This window comes from Pezoporus flaviventris, unplaced genomic scaffold (genome assembly GCF_033815535.1).
Source record: "Pezoporus flaviventris isolate CSIRO_AGI_PZ_B2104156 unplaced genomic scaffold, CSIRO_AGI_Pfla_v1 ptg000025l, whole genome shotgun sequence".
Lineage (NCBI taxonomy): Eukaryota > Metazoa > Chordata > Aves > Psittaciformes > Psittacidae > Pezoporus > Pezoporus flaviventris.
Window position 1 is genome coordinate 8,913,442 of NW_026892573.1, and position 16,687 is coordinate 8,930,128.

Genomic DNA, 16,687 nt, shown 5'->3' on the forward strand with positions numbered 1-16,687 from the left:
AAACTGACTTGACAACATCTGGTGCTTCCCAGAGAATCCTATGGTGAAGCACAAAAGCTACTTTGGGTGTTTGATTTTGTCGGGCTTTAAAACCAGAGATCACAAATTGACAATTACACACTGCTGCAAGTATTCAGAGCTGGGTTGAAACCCCAGTTAACAACAGAGACAGAGCTCTGGCCAGCAAGAATGACTCAGAGGCTTTGCTTGCCATTTGTTAGGATAACCATCTCTTCAGGGAGTTTGCAAAGACCAGGGAAATGCGAAGAACAGCATCACTGTGTGTTAGCCAGTTACCGACAGCACCCCACTGAAGTGTCCAAAGCATGCCGAGGTAGCCTCGAAGGCACACCGTGATGGTCGTGCTGTGACAGCCTTGGGGGAGCAAGGCTTGCAGCTTTAGCTGCCGGAGTCAAACCCTGCTGTCTGGCCTTTCTGATGGGTAATGTTTTGCAGCTGCTGCTGCAGCACTGGGTCTGATTCGCAGGATGCTGTGAGTTCCCTATTTCCCAGGAGCTGGGCTAGCACACTGCATTGTCGACATTCAGCCCTTTGGCACAGTGTGGTGTTAGTACCTGCTCTGTATTGCCATAAGCTGTCAGCTTGAAATGCTGTTTAAAGCATTTGAGACCATGTCCACACTTGAAGAGTGATCCAGAGCTAACCAAATGTAACAAGTCTTCGAAGTGACTTAAATGAGCTGGAAATCAGACCTCTGAAGCAATTGCTGCTCAGGTTACTTACCACCCCTGTACTAAGGTAAAGCCTGCCATGTGAAGCACATTTGCCCTGAAGCACTGAAGCATCAGCAGGGCTGCAATATCTGTTTATGGGTTTGGTGAGCCCTCTCAGCACGGGTGACCTTGGAGAAAAGGGAGATCAAATGTACAGCACAGCCACACTGAGCAAGCATTCCCCTAACCTTCAGTGGGAGTGATGTGAGCCTGGCAGTAGCCCTCAGATCAAATAAGTACTAGCTAGTGGCATTTTACCCTTCCTACTGAGATAAAGGGGGTTCTGAAACACTTCCTGGGGTTTGCTGTGGGAGTTGCAGGGTCCTGCACAAAGCCCTGTGACCTGTGTCTCTGAGGGGGTTCCCTGCACCACAGGAGGGCAGAGGAGGGGAAGCATTGTTCCAAGCCAGGTGCTGCTTCCTGCAACCTTGTCTTAGTGTTGGGCTGCATTCAGAACAGATACTGTAATGCATTGCATGTACTTAGGTGCATCTTACATCTAAGACAGCAAGGCAGACCCCTTTTCTCCCAGCTTGTCAGGTCTGGGCCCCTTTTATCTCTTTTTCTTTCTCTGAGAGAAAAAAGCACCATAACATATCGATGCTGGCTGAAGGCAGCTCAACTGTAATGCCTGCCTCTCTGTATTGACACAGAGGGAAACAAGCTCTGTACTATAGACTGCTCACTGCTCCTTCACTGGGGAACTGGACTGGGTAGTAGTTATCTGTCTCAGCCCTGTTGACTTTATTTTCAGCTTGGTATTTCTGTTATTGATAGCTCCATTATCAGATGGGTTATTGGCTGCTCAATGAACTGTCAAACCACTAATACTGTCTCTTTGGTGCTGTAGTTGATTTCCAGCGTGCAGAATCGTCTGCAGTCTATACCCTGCTTCCATAGCCCCTCTACCGAAGAACAGGATTTGAGTATCATCTGCCAGAAGGCATTAATTTATTTCACTCATATGTCTCTGCCTAGACAAAGATTGTCCTTGCTGCCCTCAGCACTGCATCAGTGGCCACATGGCTATAACATGTGCAAAGGGATTCCTCACATTCCTAACATGCAGTTACAACCTTGCACTAAGATTTTACCATAGTATAAAATACAGAAGCAGTGATCAAAAAGCGAATAGTTCACAGCCCTTTCTTCACAAGGGCAACCTCATTTCAGAGAGGGAGTTGCAAGTTTTGTTCCTTGTGGGTATGTGAGAAGAAGGTTTTAGGATCACTGCTCCCTGGAGTGCTGGCCCATTGCTCTCCAGTGTTCATGTCTGCAACCACTGGGATCTCTAAGAAGAAGTGAGAATGGAGTTTACCTTTTCATAAAGCAGAGGAACCAAACCAAGTTTTGATACTGAACCTTCACATGTCTCTGCATTGTCTCCAGGACAACTTGAGCCCTGGAAATTAAACTTACCTTACAGAGACTCTCAGCTACCCAGGACAGCAGGTGTAAAAGTACCAGAACCAACACCAAAAGAAAGCATGTCTCATATTATGAGCTTTCTCAAGATTTTAATCCAAATTTCTGTTCAAGTTCCTACTGTTGAAAATGAGATACGAAGTGTTAAGACCTACTCAGATGGTTTTATTTCACCCTCTATGGATATATAATACAAATTACAATATGTATGGATCTAAAAGCAAGTAAATGGAAAAGAACAATCAGTTTAAAAAAAAAATTGTAATTCAGAAAAAGAAGTAGGCTCATTTTACAGGTAACTGATTTGCATCAAGCTGGTATTTCTGTTCATTGTAACTGTTGTTATTAAAAACGTGTGGAAAATAAATTTTCAGTATCCAATTTGTGTTGCTCTTTCATTTCACTCCACTGATACATGGAAAGCAGTGGGCCTTACGGTTCAACCACTTTCCACTTTCACATTCCCCTTCACTAACGCAAAGTTAGTAAATTGCACAAGAATGTACAAATGAATCATGACTGTGTTTTACAAACTCCTAAGAGTGTCTGTGCTTATCTTAAATACAGCAAAATCTGCCTCATTTTAATCTGGGGCTTAAATCTGATTGGCAGCATTGTCTTTGCATTAATATATTGCGGTGTGCTGCAGAAGTGGATCTGCAGCGCGAAGCACTTGGCAACCAAACCCAGCACCCACGCTATCTGTGTTGTGGGGATTTACTTTGAAGTAGCCTTAGTCTGGATTCACATTAGCAGTTGTAGCATGTCGCTGCCTTGGCTTCACACTCTCCAGGAGTGTTCTGCAATTGAAGTGTGGCATTTGGGGACCATAGATACAGCTGTTGAAACATTCTCCTGATTCACTAATGTAGGTAGACCAGATGAAGTGCAGTTCACCATCACCTTGTTTTTTATGTTCTTGTAATCGAAGCACTGATGGTTAAAATCAGTCTGAGAAGGATTGGGCCCTTCAAGAGTATAGATAGCTAAAAGGACATTCTTAATCAGTCAAGGTCCGGAGAGCTTTTCTAAAACACTCTCCAATGAGTGCTGAAAATTGCTGCATTTATTTCATGACTAGATCCATATGTTTTCTGTCAAATTATTGTTTGGCTGTGCTCAAACAACTCACAATGTTAGCTTCAGCAACTCCAGTTATCACAGTGCAGGTTTGGCGGTTGGCAGGAGCAGAGGGCTGGCTGTTAACTTGTACAATTGCCTTCAGCCTGTACTTCTTTTTTTTCCAAAGCAGCAGGTTTCAGCTGCCCTGACTGTTCTCACCATCTCCACTCTCGCTGTCAACAAAGAATGGAGCCCTGATTTTCATGGCAGAGTATTTTAGTGAGTACCACACCCCATGCCACGTAGACCAAACCAAGCCATCATCATGGGGTCCATTGTACCTTCCTGTTCTGTAGTACCGGCCATTGAGATTCACAGCATGGCACCTTGTAATGATGTGGGAGAGGGAAAAAAGGAGATGAAGTTTAGTGTGGGAAGATACTGCACCATTCCAGTGAAGTACAATTTTCACACAACATAGATTTAGAAATAACCAGGGTGGGATTTGTTGACAGATTCAGACACCTAGTCTGTACTGAACTGGTTACCTAAACTCCTACAGTAGCCTATGGAGATCTGGTTAATGCATTTAGTGGAACGCAGAGAAGTATGTGGGTCATCCCAAAGTAGACACCTACATTGCTCAGATAATTCAACATGTTGACTCCTTCAAGTGTATTAACTAGGGACAGGATCCAGCTGCCTAAACAGAGAGGTGGAGAGCCATTTGGTAGGCTCTAGCTGAAGTGTAGGCAGCTATGTATTGGCACCTAAAAATGTAGATGTCTTTTGATAAAGGTAAATCCCACTATTGATATACATTTTTGTAGCTCCACTGTTTTCAATTTGCATGTGATGAGAGGCAGTCAAAGAAGAGGCACATCCTGCCCTAAAGCAGAGAAAAACTGAGCAGTGTGTCCATGCTCCCAGGACTGATAAACCCTACTCCCTGTCTGTCAATGTGTGGGGTGTGCCCAGCTAGCAAATACATCACCAGGATTCTTAAAGGGTAGGTCATGCCCTAGACATGCTCCAGAATAATGTCCTATGTACATGCTTCACCTTGCAGTGACCACAGTTTCTTTCTTGGGTTATGACCCAAAGCACTTTAAGGAATTTTAATAGGGCTGTTTTCCCCTCTAGATCATTCCTCCATATGCATTTATAGAATCATAGAATAGTTAGGGCTGGAAGGGACCTTAAGATCATCTAGTTCCAATCCCCCTGCCATGGGCAGGGACACCTCGCACTAAACCATGTCACCCAAAGCTTCGTCCAACCTGGCCTTGAACACCGCCAGGGATGGAGCATTCACAACCTCCCTGGGCAACCCATTCCAGTGCCTCACCACCCTAACAGGAAAGAATTTCTTCCTTATATCCAATCTAAACTTCCCCTGTTTAAGTTTTAACCTGTTACCCCTTGTCCTATCACTACAGTCCCTAATGAAGAGTCCCTCTCCAGCATCCCTATAGGCCCCCTTCAGATACTGGAAGGCTGCTATGAGGTCTCCACGCAGCCTTCTCTTCTCCAGGCTGAACAGCCCCAACTTCCTCAGCCTGTCTTCATACAGGAGGTGCTCCAGTCCCCTGATCATCCTCGTGGCCCTTCTCTGGACCTGTTCCAACAGTTCCAAGTCCTTTTTATGTTGAGGACACCACAACACGCAATACTGCAAGTGACGTGTCACGAGAGCAGAGTAGAGGGGCAGGATCACCTCCTTCAACCTGCTGGTCACGCTCCTTCTGATGCAGCCCAGGATACGGTTGGCTTTTTGGGCTGCGAGTGCACACTGAAGCCGGCTCATGTTCATTTTCTCATCGACCAACACCCCCAAGTCCTTCTCCACAGGGCTGCTCTGAATCTCTTCTCTGCCCAACCTGTAGCTGTGCCTGGGATTCCTCCAACATTTATTCTGACCTTTTTTCTGAAAATCAATAGCCCAGTTTCTTACAGTGAAAACAACTTACCTGCTTTGCTTCATAATGGAAGAAGCAGATTGCTTTCCCTTGAGGATCTGTAGGTGTCAACATCTTAGGTTTGGTTGTGTGAGATGGCAAGATCACATAGCAACCTCCAGCTGAGTAAGGCTGGCAAGTCCTCTTGGCTGCGCCCACACCTTCTGCATCCAAGAGGAATCGACTGTTTTCCTTACCTGTTAAACCACCAGCCACCCTTGTTCTCAGATGCACAGTTGCCTGCCAGGAATCGATCGTGATCCTTGTCCGATGTGGTGAACTGCATCCCTCTGTGAGAGGCTGACCACTGATCTTCAAAATTGCTCCCACCAGACAGAGCGTCGCCAGCGTTACCAGAATAGGTGCCAAACCATAACCTGTAATTGTCCTGCAATAATATGTGAAATATGTCTTTGATATCAGCTCTTTCTGCCCTTCCTCCCATTTCTGAGATCAAATTTGCTCTGGCCATTGTATCTACTGTGAAAAGCATGACTGTTGAAGCCAAGGGTGACTTCTGGTCCCATGCTTTAGTGATCCTAGTATAGCTCAAGGCAGGATTTAAACTTCTAGGAGGGATTGCTGATTACTGCTGCTGCTACAAAGGGCTTCAGGATTTATTGTCTTTCAACAGCCATTTGAAAACTAAACATACTGGAAGGCTCTTCCTAGCTCATCAAGAGCAACTTGGCAGGAAACCATGCCAAGCAGTTGCCTTCACAAACTGATCAGTTTCAGTTAGAATAACTCCTAGGATGTAGGAGAACCAGGTTCACTTTCCTTGCAGGGTTTCAAACCTGCATCTCCTCCCTCACAGAAGACTCCTAACCATGAGGCTGGAGGCAAATGCATGCGGGAATCCCTGTGCCCTGCGATAGAGAGATGGTAAGAGAGCCCATGCACATGATCCTGTCTTGGATCTTGGCTTGGGCACTCAGCAGTGTGAGGAAGAAGTCCCAGGCTTATGTCCCTGCTCCCAGGGCTGTTTGTCAGTCAGCCCAACCAGGAATCCCAGGGAACCAAAGCAGGTGAGTTTTGCAGAGTTGCAATTACAACCCTGATACTGAAGTCTGATGCTTCATGTGCAGATGCCCCACCCTCACAGACAAAACAAGCAAATCACCCCGCTCTCCATTCCGTACCTGCTCATTTGCAAGCTGGAAATTTTCATAGACTGCAAAACGTCTTTCCCCATGCCAGTCCATCAGGTCAATCTTTAATGAGCTCTCTCCTAAACACAAAGTGATGTCATGTTAGAACTATCTCATGCAGATTGGAAAGAAATCTATGAAGGGAAAATACTTGCACCTCTAGTGAGCAGGTCATAGATGTGGTCATTGCCCAGCCAGTATTCGTCATTCCTGCCCTGGAATTTCCCAAATCCCAGTTTGTAATCATCCCATTTCCTGCAGTGAGATACAAATCCCAATTTCAGCACGTGAGGGAACTAGACAGTTTGTGACACTTGGCTATGGAAACAAGTAAAACTTCAGCTGTACCTCTAGACACTGTTTTCTACAAGTATCTGATTCATTGCAAGCTGAGCTGAGATTTGTCACTCTGCCTTAGAATTAAATACAACTTGCAGCTAGCTTCTGCTAAACCTGTGCACACATACATTGGGATCAAACCTTCATACTGCCAGATGCCATGCTTGCAGAATGAGGTTGTCAGTTAGATGAAAAGGGAAACCAGCAGCTGTCATACTGGTCTTCAGCAAAGCATGTGATATTGTTCTTCAGCAAGCCATAATTGAAATGCACTCCTGGCTGGAAATGAATGTTGCAATCTAAAATATGCTGCATTCCTGGATGTATGATGTGGTATGGTGAAGAATCAGAAATTGAATAGAAGCTGCAAACAAAAGCTTCCAGATGGAGTTAAAAGCAAAATATCTGGGTTTGTTTTGTGTCATGTTCCATTTAAATCTACTTTTGATTCATTGACCACTCCTACCTCTGCTTTTTTCACATGATCACTGTTTGGATGTGGTAACTTGTCCTTCAAAGATATATACTTTTCATCAGCATTCTCTGCCTTCATCTTTCTAAGAGAAATCTCCTGCTGTTACTTTCTCCCCATCATTCTCTTAAAATCTCCTCTGTTATTTATGTATTATTTCAGACATTCACGTATACTTCTGTGTATCATTGTTTCCAGTTTTACCAACCTCATGTTTATTCCCTCTCTCATGTTACTGGGGATATTAACTCTGCCTGACCTTCATACTAGTCAATGCTTCACTTCAGATTGTTTTCCCTTCACCTGTGTTGAGAGCTGAACTACCATGGCTAGATAGCTACCATGCTCTAGGCAAGCCAGCTTAAAGCCAGTTGAGATTGCTTTGCAATGGACTGCACTGACTGTAAGAGACACCAGACATGCCCTGAAGTTGTGTGTGCTATGACAGTGAATTAATCTGCATGATGATATTTCTTTTTAACTGTGCTACCAGAGCATCTCTCCTTGTGGAGATTTCCAGGTGGAAGTCACCTTCCTAGGATTTTGCATAGAGAAAGGACAATCTGGACCAGTGGTCTGGCATCTTTTTGAATTATCTGAATAAGAAAACATGTTACACCATGCTGAACAAAAAATCCTGATATGAGAATACGTTCAACAGGTATCAGTCTGTGTGCTGACAGCAGATACCTGCCCATTTGGAGCCTTCAACAGTCCCCATTAATGATAAAACCAATATACACACGTATACACTTACTCAAATACAGAGAAGTCATGGAAAAGGCATTATAGGTCCATTTTGAGAATGGCCTCCTACTACCTGTATATACCACTAGATTGTCCTAATGCAAAGAGTTATCATCACTGAGTATAGTCTTGCACATCCTGCTTCTAAGACAGGGTTTGCCAGGCAGCAGGATGGGGTGGAAGCTGTAGGTGTGACTGTGAGCCCTGTTGATGCGCCCACCTGTTGAAGTTCTCCTTGCCATTACTGCGCCGCTGGATGACGGTCCAGCCCCCACCATCGGACATGTCACAGTACACCAGGAACGGCTCTTGGTCTGCCCTGGGCCTGATCCGGTAGTAGCCGTTTTTGGTGTTCTTCCGATCATACACGGCAGAGCAATCTGGGCAGAACGGTACCAACTTGTTAAACAGGGCAGGGGGAAGCAAAGGGGTACGTGCAGCCTAGAGCGGACATTGCTGAAAGGCTGCCTGGGACAAGGACAATTGGCCAGCCTGTATACAGCTCTGCAAGCCCTGCAGAGCCAAAGCAAATTGTTCAGTAAGGTAAGAGCATTGCTGGTTGCAAACTGCTGAGCCTGACAAAGAGCAGCAAGGTTTGAGAGCCTTTACAGCTATGCCCTCTGAGGGAGTCATTCCCAAATCTTCAGCGAGACATGAGATGGCTGCAGTGCAGGCTGGAGCTTTGGAATAGGAGCGATGCAGGACCAGAACTGGCTCTGTCAGCAAGACTTTGCAGGGAAGCTGATTTCCACTTGGAAGGTAACCTCAGATGTACTTCAGATTGATCAAGGTCTAAGATTTCTAAAACAAGAGGCTAAGCTCCCGTGACGAGCCCTACCAGGGCTGTATTGGGAGAGTTCCTTTCAGGATCCCAGTGCTTCACACTTTCAATATAATGCCCATGAAGGACAAAATCTTGGTCACAGGCCATGATTCCAGTTCTCAAAGTGACACCAAAGATCAGAGTTCACACAGCTGCTACTGCACCACAGAAGTGATGGAGGAACTAAGCAATGGGGAGTCTGGGTTCCTCCAAACAGGTTTCAGTGCTTGCAGTTGAGACAGATGCTCTGGGCTCCAGTAAGTAACTCAAGGAAATGGACTCTTCAAGAGCAGGACCCATCTCTCCCTAAATATCTAAAGTAGGTCTCATAGCAAACATCTGAGAGGTGCCTGTCCAGCTCTGCACCAGCATACCAAACCCAGCTGCAGGTGTCTGGCTGTACCTGGGTGGTAGCTGCCTGAAGCTGCCCAACTCACTCTGGCCCCAGGGGATGTCTGTTGGTACCAAGGCCACCACTGTTGGCCAGTCTGCCCTTCTCTTCCCATGTATCTCAGTTTTAAAACACAACACACTTTAAAAATGTTAAAAATTTTAGCAGAAATAAAATATGACACATGGGGCATTGCAGGGAAAAACAAACACCATGGTGAGCTGAAATTTCCACACACACTACTGTAGGCTATACCTTGGTCGTAGACTATCAAATTTCCACTGGTTGTAGGTAAAAGCATCTTATGGGGCATGCTCCTGTTGCCTGAGAACAGCCCACTGCTTGTTCTATGGTAAGTGTTCTCCAGGATGTCCTTTAGTTGTAGTTCATATAAGAAAAGCAAGTCTTGAAGCTGTTTTGACCTTTGTCTTAATTTATTGTTGTCTAGGAGGCAGATATCTTTTTCCTATGGAGGAAATAAAAGAACACACCCCACCCCACCCCCCACCCCCCCTTCAGTCAGTGGTAGGAACAGGGAGGCAAGAGAGAGCAGTATCTGTCTCCTGTTGTCTCTACCATGTCACACTGCCCCTGTGGATCAAGATCAGTCGATGGTGGTCTTCTGAGATACAGAAATCTTGCACAGCAAGGGCTGTTGAATTGAACCCAATGGAAAAGGGTTTTTCTACAATGACCGTGTCGCTGCACAAAGCATCCCAGAATATGACCAGATACACAGAAAATTACTTTGGACAAAGCAGTATGTCTCAACTCCCATTTAATGAACTCAAAGGGGTGTGTACAGACTGTGAATGATAAACCATTGAGAGGTTGTACAGACACTAGGTAAAAGATACACACCGAAAACCTGGGTGCGGGTGAGCCGAAGCTGACCAGCAGAAGGAGCAGCAACCAGGGCATCATCACACTCATTTCTTATCACCTGAAAAGAAGCATTGACAGGCTGCAGAGGAGGTTTCTTTGGTTCCTCTCACAACTTAATCCCCCCTCACAGACATGTTTAATTCCCCAGAAAATGCTGCAGGATTTGCTAAAGAGGTTGCTTGAAACTACAGGCAGTACAAAACCGGGGGAAAGATGTGTGTCTGGGAAAAGCTGAAGCACCAGTGCAGTGTGCTGACAGCCACTGGACTTCAGTGGAAGAGATCTCTGCTGCCAACCTGCCCCAGCATACAGACGGGGCTTCCGTCAGAGAATCTCAGCTAGAAAAAACACTGAGTTACTGCCACTGGGAACATTCAGCTGAGCACAGTGATCAGCACAGATTGTTCGCAGGGTGCTTTGAAAAACAATAAAAATCAGAAAGAGTTAAAAAAAAATCTGAAAAATAGGCTAAAACTGACTCCCCTGCTGCACATCTGGAAGTGCTGCAAAAACTTGGCTACCCAGCTCTTTCCTTTAAGCATCTATGTGCTTTGTTTCAGCTACGGCTCTACTAGAATCCCCAGGGCGGCTGAGGCTAGGGCTGCTTCCAGAGCCAGCAAAGCTGTTGCCACAGCGGAGCCATCTGCCGGGCTGGCCAGGCAGGGCCCAAAGCAAGCCGAGAGAAGCAGCACTCCATGGAGGGCACCTATAAAAGATGTCGTGCCGGTGTGTGCCCCAGAACACGGCACTTTTTCAGCTCACAGAGGAGTTCAGGGTGACAGCAGGGACCCCTCAGCCCGTGATGCTGGTGCTGTTCATCCACACCGCCACGCAGCCATGCCGGTGGCTACAGCACAGAATTGGGCTCCACACAGGGCAAGTGGGTGGAGGCAAAATGCCAGGAGGAAGGATGGGTTTGAGCGATGGCTCCTGGAAACCAGACAGCACAGACCGAAGGAAAAGAAAGCAGCTTCATCCACACCTTTATCAACACATGAAATGCACATACCTGTAACTCGCCTTCCCTCCAGACCTCCTCCTAAGATTATCTCCCTTAAAAGTCAACTGCAAAAGAAAGTGATCATAAATCTGGCTGCATCTCTAGAGGTTGATGAGATTTTCATCCTCAGATGGCCCATGCCAGGGGTGCAGATGAAGAATGTCTCACAGCACTAGGCAGTTGCACAGAAAAGATACTTGCAATTCCTTGTGTGATAGTTACCCAAAGCCCAGGTTGTCTGTTGTTACTCAATATTCATCCTGCTGCTTCCCAGTGAGGATAACTGCCAGTGACGTTTCTATCAGCAGTGCTCTCCAAAGGAGAGGGGCTCTGCTGGTTGCGTAGTATTACCCACCTTATTTGACTAGGAAGCTCAACCAAGACTGACTACTTTAAATGTTTATATGAATCACTCAGACTAATGCTCCCTGTGGGAGTTTTATCTCATGTTTAATACAGCCAGGCTCATTTCATGAAGTCCTGCAAGGTGGAAAGAACATAGCTTTGTGTTTAACATTCCTTTTGTGGTTTATTCTGGTTTATATGTAAAAGTAGAGCACAGCTGTAATGCCAAAGGAGCTGCTAATCTGAAGCAAGAAGCAAATGTGGGCGTATTAAGCAAGATTTGCTATTTGACTGAAGTCTCAGGAGGTTTGCAGTTGTGTAACTCTCCTCTGAGCTGGATAATAAGATTTGCTAGTTAACACAAACAAGGACATTTGTGAAAGAGAGAAATAAAAAATCCCAAACAAACAGATGGGTGCCTCCTTTTGCATTATGGCCAAGGAATTACAGATTATTTTAAAGAAGACAGCAGAAATTTTCCACTTTACAGAGATATGTTCAGAGGATAGACTGGGGTCAAAAGACAAGGCATATAAGCCCATAGTTAAGCTCTGTGTTAATCTCCAGGAAAACAGGACTGTCCAGCTATTACCAAGTACAGCTATTCCGTTTATTTCTTAAACACTATTTCTTAAACACTGCATTCCTCTTCTCCCGCAAGAACACTGACCCATTTCACTGCCAAAGGATTATGAAAACAGTGCTTTACTCCTCACTTGTTCTCTACACCCAGTTTTAGGCTGGTTTGGCAGCTGTGAAATTATATGCGTGAAACATTTCCTCATGAAACTCAACCCTTTGCTCTGCCCCTTTGGCCAGGGGCTGCAGCCAACAGCAGGGTGCTGGGGTATTGTGCACCTGGGCACAGGGGGCTGCACAGCCTCCCCTGGGCTCCTCCACAGCAGTGTCTCTTTCCCAGCTGGAGCCAGCCAGCACTTACGATGCTGTGAACCAGTTCATGCTCTTGCCTACATGATCAACAGCCTCCTCAGCCCATGAGCACCTCCTGCTCCTAGATGAGATCCACAAGAGGCCTCGTTCTGTGAGTGGCAGCCACTCCATCCACATAATGGAGTCACGGTGTGGGAAGCATGGTCAGCCCTGCAGCTGCCTGCAGAGCGGTATGGCTGTGGAGTACCAGGCCCCATGTCTTGGAGTTCTGCAGGTCCCTAGGTAGGAGGGCAGTGAGCTGCAGTCCTGGTGGGACTCACGTGTGTATGTGGCATGACTGCAACTTTGCAGGAACAGGACTCAAATTCCAGCCCTCCTTCAGGGACTCCTCAAACGCCTCTCATAGACATCTGCAGCACTCTTACACACTCTCTCTGACTCCACCAGTGTTAGCCTCACCAGTGTTTCCATGTGAAAAAGCCAGTCAGCTGGAACGTGTTTCTTGCACATCTGCTTCACAATGAACTTATTTTCCCAGGCTAGATGAAGCTTTAGGAACATTTGAAGCACAAGAGAGGGGTTGCCATGAAGCTGCGTTCACGTGAGGTGGGTTTAGCAGGAGGGTGTGTTCATGTACTGCTCCACTGGCCTGGAGCTAAAATAATCAAGTCATTATAAAGAATGTTGGACACTGTGTGATCATTGATGTTGTTTCCTCACAGATGCTGAAATCCCTAGGCAATGCGACTGCAAATGCTCCTTTTATTTTCCCCTGGAATACCCATGCTTCACACATATTCTGCAGTGCAAATTCCTGTTCAGTTACTTGGAAGGAGATCAAATTACCTCTTAAGATACTCAGTGATCTTGTCAGCAAATAATAACAGTTTCATTAACCAAAAACCTCCCCACCCTCCTCCACCCTCCTTCCAGCAAAAGTACATAGGTGCTGAACAACAGTCGTGAAAAACTACTACTCACACATTAAATGCACAGCAAGCACAGGAAGAATGCAAACTGATGGATAAACATGAATGGCTCTGGGGCAGCTCTTGGTACTCCTTCAGTCATGGGGCACTGGGCTCCCCCAGAAAGAGTAGGTTGGGATAAAACCATGACCATGACATATGATGGACATTCACTCCCTGAGAGCCCAGCTGAACTGCAGCTGGATGACAGTGGTGGCATCTCAAAACTCTTCAAAGACACGTCTGGAATACTGTGTTCAGTTCTGGGGTCCTCAGTACAAGACAGACAAGGAGCTACTGGAGAGGTCCAGTGGAGGGCCACAAGGATGTTCAAGGGTCTGGAGCATCTCTCTTATGAGTAGAGATTATGGGATCTGCGCCTGTTTAATTTAGAGAAGATCAGACTGAGCGGTGATCTCATTAATGCATATAAATATCTCAAAGGTGGGTGCCAAGAGAGTACCAGACACTTTCCAGTGGTGCCCAGTGACATGACAAGGAGCAATGGCCATAAACTAAACCACAACAAGTTTCACCTCAATATGAGGAAGAAACTCCTGATGTTAAAGGTGGCAGAGCACTGGAACAGGCTGCCCAGAGGGGTTGTGGTGTCTCCCTCTCTGGAGACATTCAAAACCCACCTGGCCATGTTCCTGTGTAACATGCTCTAAGTGGCCCTACCTTGGTAGGGGAACTGGACAAGATGATCTCCAGAGGTCCCTTCCAACCCTAATGATTCAGTGATTCTGTGACCAGTTCCTCATGTTTTGTTCTTAAAAGGAGCAGGGACTAAATGAGGTAGACTGCTTCAGACTCCAAAGCAGTTAGAGACCTGAGGTTTCCAAAGCAAGAATCTGACTGCCTACCTGTGATCTGAGAAAATGCAGAGTAGCCTGAAGCCAGCTCCAAGCAAAACAGCTCATTTGCACTGAATCCAGGTGCTTTATGCATTTGCCATTGTTTTTATACTATTTCTACCATGTCCCACCTTCCATGAACATGGGCTCCGTTGCAGGCACTGCAGATCTGGAGATATAAGGGGTCCACAGGCTCTTGATACCTGAGCTACTAAATATCTTCTGTAGGAACCTGGATGCTAGATTTTTTTAGACAAAGTTAATGTATGAGGTCTGAAACAATTTTTTTTTTTTTAATCTAATAATAAAGGGTTTCATCAAAAGTAAGATAAATGTAGAAGATTGGGATGACATCAGCCACCACAGTTTCAATCTACCAAATAACCGAAACCAGCATATGTGCATTAAAAGTCTGTGGTTTGTGAGCAAGGAGTAACCACAGAAATGTGTGTACAAAGAAGGACCAATGGCAGACCATGAAACACACTAGATCTGAACGTTTTGATAACGTTCAAAGAGCAAAGACATAATTCAGTCTAACTAATGAGTCTGCATGCAGCCTGTGAGTATCTAATGGGTTGACACAACAAACGTAATGAGTTTGGAAGATCCTGAGGGCAAGCACAGGTCCCCTGGATCTCACATCAGGAATAGCTGTACCAAAGGGAATTAGTCACAAGGCCAGAGGGAGTATGTGGATTATCTGCATGATCTTCTACCTACCTCAGGTCAGAGAACTCCCTGACCTAATTCAGTCCCATTTGAATGAGAGCATCTATTTGAGAAAAAGATATTCCGGTGCAAAATATTCAGTGCTTAAAAACCAGCCATCACCTTAGCATGCTCTTCCACTGCTTAATCACCCACATTGTTAATTATTATTGTTTTTTTGCCTTAAATCTAAATCTGCCAAGTCACATCCTGCAGCTCTTTAATCTCATGCTGCTTTACTCTGCAAAGGGGAAGAGCCTTCTGCTGCCAAATGTCTTTTTCCCTGCTCAAGGCTAGGTCCAAGCTCTGTGCTTGCCCCAGCTGGGAAACCAAACCCTGGTTACCTGCTTTGGCTGCAGGGGGAAAGCCAGCAGGGTCATGGAGCAAGCGGTTACATGGAGCAAGGGGTTACATGGAGCTTGTCCTGGGCAAGGCTGGGCACCATGGCACAAGCACATCCCAAGGGAAGGGGCACTTGTGGGCAGGGCATTTGGCTGGCATGGAGAGGGAGGGCAAACCCAAGCTTTTCTCCTGAGGTGATTCCATTCAGGGTTGTTAAATGCAGAACACATACATAGAGGTGCTGTAAGATGTGGGTGGTGTTTGGCAGGGTGTAGTGGAGGTGGTCTCACTAGGCTTGTTGAGGGCCTCCAGGGACTGCAGTACTCCTCTGCCTAGATTCAGGATCCCAATCCAGCCTAAGGAGGAGACTAGCAGGCAAGATTTGTGGCCAGGACAGTCCAGGGCATGCATAGGAGCAGAACTGTAGGTCCTGGAGGATCTCTGCAGCCCAACAGAGTGATGTTTGATCAATTTAATTGTCTCTAATGTTAGGCAGCTGCTGAGAAAATATCTTTCTAGATCTAAATTTCAAAGTTTTAAGACTGCTTACACCTCTTTTGGGGCACCAAGACCTTTTTTTGAGATCCAGCCCTGAGCAACTGTGATTAAGCCATTCCTTGTCTTTTTTTTTTTTTTTTCAGAAGACAGGCAGCTTTGAGTGCATTTCATAGCCTTTTAACTCACATGATGATTCTTCCCTCTTTCTTCTGGAATTGTGGTTGCCAGGACTGGAGACCTGAGAGCAGATAGGAGCGAAGTAAAGAGATCAAGCAGTATTTCCAAACCAACATCTTTCCTGTCTGTGGATCAAAGGATCTTGTTACTCCTTTTGTCACAGCCACATCTCACAGTCATCTATGTCTGGCTGCTCCCCACCACTACCCCAGGATTTTTCAGAGTTACCTGTCTTCATGACACAGCTGCTGATGCTCCAGGCCTGTCCTGCCTGCAGTCAGGATGATTGTGATGCACAACATGGGAAGTTAGTCCAGAAGTGCTTGCAAGCTGTTTGACAGGGACACACATATGCCGTGCAGGTGGCAGGTGCCTTGCAGTGACAGTTAGTGGGACTGTAAGTAGACTGATGATTTTTTAAAAGCTATTTCACGGTCCTTTAGGTACCAAGGGCTGAAAAGCACCATCCTGAGGTCCTTTGTTCTGAGACTGACAGTGGGCGTATGGAAAAGTACGTTGCTCGCTCATCTGAACTCACCAGATGTTACAATTTACCCTGTGCTACGCAGCTATTCTTCTGACTGACCACTTTCCCAACTGCTGTGTCAGCTGCAGACTTCATCCCATGGGATTTTAGCCAGGGCATAATTTTAAACAAAACAACAGAAATCAACACAACATTAAGCACCATAAGACAACACCCAATCCCTGCAGAAACTCTCTCTGGAAAGAAATTGCTTATGGATGGTTCCCCTTTTAAGACTAGTATGCTGGGTTTTCACCAGTATGAACCATATTGAGTTTATATTCTTCTACCTCTTTAATCAAAGTGATTTTCTAGCCAGACAGTTGCTTACAGAAGCAACAAAATACTTTTGTCAGTAAAACTTGTAGTCTTGGTTTAGAAATAT

At 45.8% G+C, this 16,687-nt stretch overlaps 1 protein-coding gene across 3 annotated transcripts; it reads right to left on the minus strand.

The window, feature by feature from the left end:
- Positions 1-2,303: 2,303 nt before the first annotated feature.
- On the minus strand, positions 2,304-14,417 carry LOC133271434 (fibrinogen-like protein 1). Of its 3 annotated transcripts, none has more exons than XM_061457444.1 (9): positions 14,058-14,417; positions 10,997-11,052; positions 9,964-10,045; positions 9,358-9,568; positions 8,109-8,268; positions 6,488-6,585; positions 6,322-6,410; positions 5,377-5,567; positions 2,304-3,607 (listed from the first exon to the last, which is right to left on the minus strand). In XM_061457444.1, exons 3-9 carry the CDS (start codon positions 10,033-10,035, stop codon positions 3,418-3,420), a joined length of 1,011 nt encoding a protein of 336 aa, XP_061313428.1. In that variant the 5' UTR covers positions 10,036-10,045; positions 10,997-11,052; positions 14,058-14,417; the 3' UTR covers positions 2,304-3,417. The 3 variants fall into 3 exon arrangements, with proteins under 3 accessions (XP_061313428.1, XP_061313427.1, XP_061313426.1); XM_061457443.1 differs by lacking the exon at positions 14,058-14,417 and adding an exon at positions 11,343-11,929; XM_061457442.1 differs by lacking the exon at positions 14,058-14,417 and having other exon boundaries at positions 10,997-11,754.
- Positions 14,418-16,687: the final 2,270 nt, after the last annotated feature.